Here is a 9,890-nt window from a genome sequence, read left to right on the forward strand (position 1 = left end):
CCAACTCCACCATGTGAATTACTAAGTGCAATGTTTGAAGTTCACTGGGGAAAATACTATTACCCTATTTTTGTGTATTGTGGTTTTAATGCTTTGTTGCCTTTATGTAACTTTTTATTTTAAGACTAAGTGTTCTTTCTGGCTTTTGACTCCTCATCTGACTCCAAAGGAGAGCTGCACAAGAATTCCTATATGCCTAGACTGTCTGTTTATGGATAAATGGCAAATAAAAATCCTGACTTGACTTGACTAAAAGTGGGCATCTCTCCATCTATGTGCATATTGCTTTAGCATAGGGAGAAATATAAACTTGACAGGTGTGCTGTTGCTATGGTATGAATAGACACATTTCTTTGGGTATGCCCACCAGCACAATAGACGTCGGTGCACAGGGGAGGATTCAAAGACAGGTAACGACTCTCACCGATACTGGGCTGCAACAACTCAGTTGTTATGGGACACTGTTGGCCTTCAAAGGACTGAAACACCACCGAGGGGGATAAATATCTCCGGCTCAAGACCAGTCAGAACTGATGAAGCCCCTTGGATGAGAGGTGAAACATCTTTAATCTAGAAATCTAAGTCCAGTTGATTTTTTTTCTAAGGTTTTTTCAGCTTTTGATTTTGTTCAGCCAGAATCAGAACTTTGATAGTTTTGTCAGCTGCACATGAACAGCAATCTGTGCTGGTGTCATTTCCAGATGGTCTGTGTTCACTTCAGGAACTTTAAGTTCAGTATTTGACACAGCAGAGACAGTAAAGGAGAACATATAAGATGAGCTATGGTCAATAGACCAGAAGGAGAGCCATTTGGCCAACCATTGCAAGATTTTTTTCTTTTTTTTGAGTGTTAATTCATGCATGTGTGTGACAGTGTGACTTGCCTCTTCTCAGGACTCAAGGCTGTTGACATCTCCCTATGAGTTTTTATGCATACACCCGGTGAACAGTTGTTTAAACATTCCTCCTTTTGTCTCTGATTGTGTGTGTGTGTGTGTGTGTGTGTGGGGGGGGGGGGCTAGTCCGGTTGCCTAGTAACACAGTTGAGGGTGCATGAATTGTCTTTGGAAGTGTGTGTGTTTGTTGCGCTCTTCGGTAGAGTAAATGAGATTATCATAATCATCTCTCAGTTACATTGGGTCTCCCTCAGAGCTGCTCATCAGTATAGCAGTGTGACTGCGCAGCCCTCTCAGAAATCCATCTCTTTCACTGGAGAAAATTTTCTATTAAATGAAAAAGGTATCACTGGGTGCATTATTTTGCTTTATACCAAATAAATATAAAGAAAAGCTTGTCATATTATTAAATCAAGGCACTATTATCTGTAGAGTGTAAAAATGATTTGCTAAATCATTGTGCACTCAAGGCCATATTGGTTATTTAAAAAAAAAAAACATACAAAATGTGATTACAGGTTGGAAGGTGATCTGACAAACTCCACCACATAACACCTGCAGCTCTTCTGTACCTTTGCAGTGTTCTAACTAGATGGGAGGTGTGCATTTAAGTGTCAGCTTGCAGCATCGCCCACATCATCGCAGCTGTCTGTGCTGCCAAAGGCTCAAAAAATACAGGCTATGTAAGCAGCGTAAGGCATGCTGGGTGAAAATCATGTCCGTCTCCTCCTCCTCTGCAAGCAAAGGTCATGGAGGAGGCTAGTGATCATGGGAACAGGGTCCATGTTGCAGGTTTTATCCCACCTATTATAGAACATCAGCTCAATCCACAGCATTCATTTTTTTTATGTGGAAACAAGATGTACAGAAACGTGCTGAACCTGGCAGGAACTTGACATTATTAAGGATTTCATTTCAGCTCAGTCACTATTTATGCAACAGCAATGTCCCCTCCTGCTTGTAACTGTATGTACAGGTGTTGTTGGAATAAAGCAATCTCTTGCCTTTCCTCCCTTGCTTTCACTTGTGCTCAGCACTTTTCTAAAAGGCTTAGTCATTTCTGGAACACAGCTGTCTTCTAAATACAGTGACGCTTTGTTCTTTTTTTTTTTTTTTTTTTTTGGATTCTTGTAAGCAAACTGAGGCTCATAGGGAATGCATTTGTCAGACCATTTTCAGTACTTGTTATCACACCACATTAATGTTTTAACTTCTGTAAAGGAGGATGGCGACCAGTGATTATAAAGCTGATGATCCGTGTTGTTTGAGAAGCTCAAATCACAAGCTAAGAGAACCATAGCTTGTTTACAGCAGACTGTCTTATTAGGTTATCGGGTGTTTTCTTTGTATTCATAAACCTCCAGTTGTGATCGGGGCTCTACCTCTTGACCATAACCGTTTTCAGAAGGAGCCTTGGGTTGGGAAAGTCGCACTGGTGTTGTATAGTTCTGTATTTTTCGGCATGATCACGGGTTTCATTTGGCTCAGCTGTGCACCACGTCTATCTGTGATTCTGGCAGACACAGGACTTGTTGGTTTGAGACCGGGAAGGGGCCTCAGACTATGAGAAAGCTGTTGTCCTTGCTAGCATGAATAATACATGTACCTACTCACTTGGCAGCTCCAGACAGCAAGAAGGGATCTCGGCACAGTGGTCACATGTTCCCTGCTCAGTGACTGTACCGAAGGTTATGTGTTGTAAATGTCAGAGTGATTTTTCATCTGTACTCCAGCTTATCCCACTGACCCGACTGTGTAGCAACAAAAGGAACTTGAACGGTGACAAGGAGCCCTTTTTGAACAATTCATGTGAACAGTTTGGAGACTTCTACTTACAGAATAAGTATATGAATTATCCCCTCTCTTCTCATTACACAATCCTAAAAATGCCATCCTGTTATTTACTGACAAGTGCATTTTAATAATCAAGTCATTGGTAAACAAAAGGGACGCTGCTCTCCCATTGGTTTTGCAACCATTTGCAGAATGTGCATGTGAACCCTAAATCACACACACACCTATACCCACACTTAAACAAAAAGACCCATGTAGCTGTGCCACATGCCGTCCTGATTGAATAAATGTGTCTTTGATTGACGGCTCTAAACCCAGTATGGTGTCGCACCGATACCCGTCACACTGGGGAAACCGTTATGTTCCAAGCTGGTGTCATCTGCTGTGAACAGGAAATGGGAGGCTGTTGATAAGGAAGTGTTTTGTGTCACAGGACAGCCGCGTGTTCGTCTCTGATAACTAGTGGACACAGATACCTGTGACACATCAGATAGTGTGCAGATTCATTGGATCAGGAGCTGTCACGAACATAAAAACAAGACAGTAAACCAGGGACCCCTCACTGGAAATGAATCAAGTTTATATGTGGGGGAAAAATGGTGGAAATGAGATGCAGTATAAAATAGTTGGTTGTGTTTGGAGGGGCTTTTGGTCTTATTGATGCACAGGTTTATTCCTTTACAGGCCACAGTGGCTTTTGCTTTTGCATCACAAATATGATTCAGTGTGTGTCTTCATAGTACACAGACACGGTTTACCAGTGGCTGAGGTTCATGCTTATTCTGATGTGCTCTTACTGTATAATTTGATTCTACTAGGGTAGCAATTACCAACTGTTGTCATTACTGATTATTTCTCTATAAATCAGTTAATCATCTGGTTTAACAAAAACATTGACTGCTGTTTCTGATAGCATAAACCTCTTCAGATGTCTTGTTGTGTTTTGACCAACGGTTTATACCATCCAGCGTAATTATATCTTTACTGCTAGATGTCTTCAGATGGTTGTGTAACACCATTAAGCAAATGAAGCTGGTTATCAAGTGACGTCCTGTCTGCTTTACTACTGGGTATCACAAGAACAACAACACACAAGATATCTGGTAGAGGAACATGACATCACAACAGTTTTATGTGTCAGACGATAAATGTACAGTTGGTCTAGATGCATTTTAGTGAATATTCATGATAATATAGATGTTGCATGTTGTACTGCTCTTCAGCTGTGAGTGGAGAGCAGTATAACTTCACTTGTAACCAGTCTGCTACTGTGGTTGTGTGCTTTCCAGCATTTTCTCTTCCTCCTCTACTCCTCCACCACACTCCATTAGTCGTCGAGCTGATGTAGCACAGCATATCCGAATGGTGAAACCAAACCCACCCCACCCCCTTGCATCATATAATAATCATCCTGTTGCTTCAACTTGTAGTCATTAACATGTTTGTCATGCTGTAATGTTGCGTTTGCCATCTGTGTGGACATGCGGAAGATATTGGGGCTTGCAAAAATTCTAGCATGTCGTGTGTGTGTGTGTGTGTGTGTTTAGTGACAGGAGGTTTTGTTCTTCACTGTATAATAAATGGGATATGATGTGAACCTGTACCATTGCAGTTTACACCATAACTCAACCTTTCATTTGTGGTGGAGGTCAGGAAACCTGACCAGAACTGGAATGAACTGAACTCTTGGCCTCATAAATTTGTCACACTTCTGTGTTTACCTTCTTTGCTCTGTTAGCTACAGTTCTTGGTAAGATTAATAGTTAGCTTGTGTTACTTGGGACCCCAGGTTAAAGGAGGCAAGGTAATAGTTTGTGGTTGGCCAGTGGGATCACATGACTATGTGTGAATGAGCTTATATTGTAATCAACAACTGGCTTTGATGCTGCTTCTGGATTACTCCTTGCCATTGTATAGTGTACCACCCGAGGAGCTGATGCTGTTTGAGATGGCAGGGGAACAAAAGATGCAGGGCCCTTCTGGTAAAAATACACCTGTAGACAACAAAGGCCGTAAGTCTGCAAAAGTTAGATCTGTGTATTTGTCTCCGTTTCTCCTCATTCCTCTTCTCCTCCCTGTCTTTTCTCCTCATTTCTATCTACCTTTCCTTTGTTTAGGTTCGCAGCAGTATTGTCAGAGAAGTACCAGACTTGTCTGTGTGTTGTTGCAAACTAGCAACTGGAGCTTTTTCGGTTGTTGCACCTTTTTTCAGGTCTCTCTGTAGAAAAGCAGAACAAAATGTACAGTGGTTACTGGGGAGGTTAGCTCAGGACTGTGCAGGCCTGAAGTGGTGTCCTTGACCTAGTTGCGGCTACAAAGTGGTAAGCTAGTGGTGGCTACAAAAATGTATGAGTTCAGTTCATAAAGATGCCAGTGTGCATAAAAACGTCCTGTCTCTGTGTCTGTGGGTCTTTATCTAAGATCTTGGATGCTACAGGTGAACAATGAAGTGCTAACCTATCACTTCTGACTGATTTAAGTGATCTTTGTTTTTTTATGTCCCAGTGTTGATCCATATAAGGCTACCCTGAATTTGGAGAGCTGTCCTTGCACCATGCATCTGACCCCTGCACTTTTTATTTTTTTTTCCTCCATCAGTGTTGTAATTTTGATGACCCTGGCATTGGATAAGAATGTCAGCTGAATGTCTACAATGTCTCAACCAGATCTTCTCCCTTCTCTTTCTTTTTCTCTTTGTCCAGTCGATGCTGATGAGATTAAGAGGCTAGGGAAGAGGTTTAAGAAACTTGACCTAGATAACTCGGGCTCACTCAGCGTGGAGGAGTTCATGTCGCTGCCTGAGCTGCAACAGAATCCGCTGGTGCAGAGGGTTATCGACATATTTGACACGGACGGGAACGGAGAGGTGGACTTTAAAGGTATGCAATGAATTCAGCTGATGTGGGGAACTAAACCGCACTGGATTTGACAAATGTATTCTACTCTGTTTTACTGTAGTTGGTGAAGTTTTTAAAATGAACCCCAGCACTGCTGTTATGGTATTGGTTCAAGTTATTGTAGATTTGACCACAACATTATCAAATGTCAGAAGGTCTTTCTCAAATTGGCCAGATTTTCACAGTTTGTGGTTTATGTAGATGCTGTGACTTCATCCAGTTCACACAGAATAAGTTCACTTGACCTGTTTATCTGACTAAAATAAGGCATATGTAATTTTTCACCCATCATTTTTAAAATCAGTCAGCCAACTAATGCGGAATGACTCTGCTGTATGGTGTTGGTATTTGTATCTCCTTCCAAACATGGTACATCCCTGAAAAAGAACAGCTGCTTCAGATACAGAGCCCACCATAGATGTAAGCTTAAAATTGACCTTGTGTGCAGTGGATCTGTGCAACAGGAACTCAGCAGGTCAGTTAATTATTGTATGAACAACGGAAAAGAAAGGTGTCACACAAATCCATTGTCTTGCATTGAAATATTTCTCTACTTGCCTGAAAATAAAGTGTGGGAAATATGGCTCTGACTATCGTGTATATACACCACCATTCAAAGGTTTGGGGTCACCTCCATTTTTCCAGTTACTAGTATAATCCAGCAGCTGAACAGACATGTCATTGTTTCTACAGCTGAATCAAACATAGCTGGGACAGACGGCTCTGTTGCAGACTTTCCCACAGATGTGTTGCGCTTATAGTTTGAATTGCTCTCACTCTTCACCTGGAAAATCTGGACACTGTGCTGCTGTTCCATCATCTGAAGCCGACTGTCCTGTCCTGTCCTCCTCCTGCACAGTCTGGAGGTGTTTTTTGCTCTTTACCCTGCTAAAGGATGCAGCCCTGTAAAGCTCTGACTTCCTCTGTTTATGGCTGTTTTCCAAATGATGCTTCAGAGGGTGCCGTTACACAGTCTTTTCCAACACTGCCTTTGTACAGTCAGCACAAGTTGGGACACCCATAGGAATCATTTGCATCAGTGTTACAGGCTTCATTTAGCTCCACTGCTGCAGAAAAGATGAAGGTTAACCTACTGATCCCTGAAATGTACATACATTTTTAGTTAGTTTGTTTTACCTGTGGTAGTTTACTTCTTAGCTTTGTACCATTAAAAGTTATTCACTGGACCCGAACTGCTTAAATGTCAAAATATGGAAAAACTGAGGTCACCCCAAACCTTTTTAGTGAATGTTACAAAAGCCGTGTCCAGTTTCCTCTGAAGCCACTATCACAAGGAGAAACCTATCTAAATTGTGGAAGGAAGGTTGTGCAATACACCAATCATGTTGGAAGCTCTAAAGCTGACAAGCAGGAATTACTGTCTACTAGAAGCCTGGTTTTCAGCAAGAGGAACTCTCCCAAAGAACGGCAGCATCTAAGAGGAAATATGCCACAAAACCGGTTTTGTCAATATGGGTATTCATATTGCACCAGTCAGTAAATCAGCAATGAAATCATTCTGATGTATGTGCTAAACAGGACAAAACTAGGGTCGATCGCTTCAAGAATGTAGTCCTGCATTAACACCAATACAGACGGTCATAATTACATTAGTTGTGTTGAGTTGTTCTTCTTTGATTTCTTCATTGTAAACAGCTGAAAGCTTGTAAATTTTGCCAGTACACCTAATTTGCAGTGGGGGTTGAATAATTTTAAATGCAAGTGTGATTTTGAAGCTCATTTTCTGTAATAGAGTTGATTTTAATAGGAGTGTCTGTGTCAACACACAAATACACAGTAACTGAGCAGTAAAGACAACCCACTTTGTGCACTGAATACATGATGGGGGATTACCCCCACCTCCTTTAAGATGTGTGTTACAAAACAGACCTACTGTTCTGAGTTTTTAGAAATATTTGAAGTTCAATACATGATTAAAAATAATAATATCACAGTATCTAGGGGCTTTCCTTGCCTAGGGTCACCCAGCATTTCCCGTGTGTCTCAGTTCTTCTTTACAGTTGATGTGCTTTCCCACATGGAAATCAGAGAATATGTATAGTTTTGTCACACATAAGTTTTCGACTCACTGTCAGGTAATGTATTGTGCTACTTACTGATGTGAAGTGTATTCCCCCACCTCTGTCTTTGCTATTGACTTGCCATTATCAATAAACATCACAAAGAAGACATGCCGTACCATTAAGATGTTGATATCTTTCACACTTAAGTTTCAACTGTGTTAAAAGTCTCATGAGCACTGATTGTTGTTCTCTTCTGCTCTGCCAGAGTTCATCGAGGGAGTCTCACAGTTCAGTGTCAAGGGGGACAAGGAACAGAAGCTTCGGTGTAAGTAAAGCTGCTGCTGATCATTAAAACCACATGTGGCCAGAGGTCACCCTGCTGGTTCAAGACTTCCTATCAAACTCATGCTTGTCTTGCTGCATTGGGAGTTAAATCTGCTGGGACATTGTCTCCTGAGTCTCCTCTGTTCTGTATGTCTCACCTCGCTCTGCTGCAGCAACAAAAAAACTCCCCCCTGAGGAAAGATGCAAATGTTGACAAGTCTTTGTCTCACATGCTAAGACCTAGCAAAATAAAAAAAGATTTGCTGATTATTCTTCTAGCCATATTATTTATGTGGAAATGTCACCCCACCAGTTTCTGGGGATGTCCTGTCTCTAAAATCATGCTTGAATCTTGTCGACCACTCGAAATTGAGCAGCCCATATTGAAACCAGACAGGAGTGTGTTTGATATTGTTTTGGTTTGCTCAGTAGTATACAGTGGTCAGCAGGGACAAAGCTACAGAACAGCTAAAGGTGAAAGACTTGATGCAGAGGTGAATCAAAGACAAGCTGATGCGCCGTAGGTGTTGCTGTGTAACTCATCTACTCTGTTCCTCCCCTCTCTCACACCACAGTTGCATTCAGGATCTATGACATGGACAAGGATGGCTACATCTCCAATGGTGAACTCTTCCAGGTGCTGAAGATGATGGTAGGCAACAACCTGAAGGACACACAGCTCCAGCAGATCGTGGACAAGACCATTATTAATGCAGACAAGGACGGAGATGGCAGGATATCCTTTGAAGAGTTCTGTGCAGTAAGTCGAAGCTCTCTTGGGGTATTTTGGGGTCAGTGACATTTCTGCTGATGCAGCCTGCTGTGGTGAAGGCAAATGTCAAAGGGGCAGAAAGCCCTAGGAAAACAGCTCTGCAGAACCAGCTTTCACTTTCGTGCCTTCTTTGAAATGTGGTGTAAATACAGGCTGGTGAGTTGTTGCTACAGTGCACAAGATGCAGCACAAAAAGCACTGAGTTGGCACTTTGGCTCTATTATACTACAGGAGTACTGACCCAAGAAACAAATTATCACTGCATTTGTTCCACACTACAGCCAGCAGCTGAAACCTATCTGACAACTGTGAAATCATTTTATATTTATAGTGAGAAAGAAATGGTCAGGAGCGCGTATTGCCTTGGCATTATTCTCACAATGATCATGTGAGAGGGGAGAGAAGCGAGATATGAACGCACAGAGGTAGAGGTTTGTGTCTTGAAAATGAGCATATTAAAACCAGCAGAGCATATCTGAGTGTGGAGGGGTGAAGGATAATGAATTTCTCTCAAAATATCAGTTTTCAGCCTGCAGTGGCAAACAAGGAGCAGCTCACTGTATTACTGCAGTGAGAGCATCCTTGCAACACTGGGGAGGAAAAACTGGCACAACTAGGAAGGTATTTCTGCTGGAAAGTCCCCCATTATTGAAGTGGACTCACTACCCAGCCAGGCCTTAATTAAGTAAATCAAACATTATTTAGAAATCGCTACAACCACCAAACCAAACTGCTGGACTCCAAGACAAATGATCCACACTCATTAACTTCAACAGAAAATGCTCAGTCACTGTTGAGAGCTGAGTTCAGAGACTTTTAAAAGGGAAGAGTCTGCAGGATGTCACTGATATACGACTGAGAGAAGGAGGAGAGATCCATATGTAGTTTATTAGCTTGATTGTCATGGTAGTTTGATGTAGTTTAGATTAAGGCATGGTTATATTAGTTTATCCTGGAGATGTTTCCAAATCAAATCAAATCAAATCAAATCAAATTTTATTTGTATAGCGCCAAATCACAACAAAAGTCATCTCAGGACACTTTACAAAGTAAGGTCTAGACCTTACTGTTATCAATATTATTACATAGGGAAAACCCAACAAATCCCCCTTGAGCAAGCACTTGGCGACAGGGGGAGGAAAAACTCCCTTTAACGGAAGAAACCTTCGACAGACCCCGGCTC

General features: G+C 41.8%; 1 protein-coding gene across 1 annotated transcript in view; it reads left to right on the forward strand.

Annotated features, from left to right (window-relative positions):
* The window catches only part of LOC109961064 (calcineurin subunit B type 1), a 32,695-nt gene that overhangs the window by 15,865 nt on the left and 6,940 nt on the right, over nucleotides 1-9,890 (forward strand). The window contains exons 3-5 of the mRNA XM_020601622.1: nucleotides 5,393-5,569; nucleotides 7,877-7,936; nucleotides 8,511-8,695. Coding sequence (XP_020457278.1) covers nucleotides 5,393-5,569; nucleotides 7,877-7,936; nucleotides 8,511-8,695 — 422 coding nt within the window. The remainder of the gene's footprint in view (nucleotides 1-5,392; nucleotides 5,570-7,876; nucleotides 7,937-8,510; nucleotides 8,696-9,890) is intronic.

This window comes from Monopterus albus, unplaced genomic scaffold (assembly GCF_001952655.1).
Source record: "Monopterus albus unplaced genomic scaffold, M_albus_1.0 scaffold52.1, whole genome shotgun sequence".
Taxonomy (NCBI): Eukaryota; Metazoa; Chordata; class Actinopteri; order Synbranchiformes; family Synbranchidae; genus Monopterus; species Monopterus albus.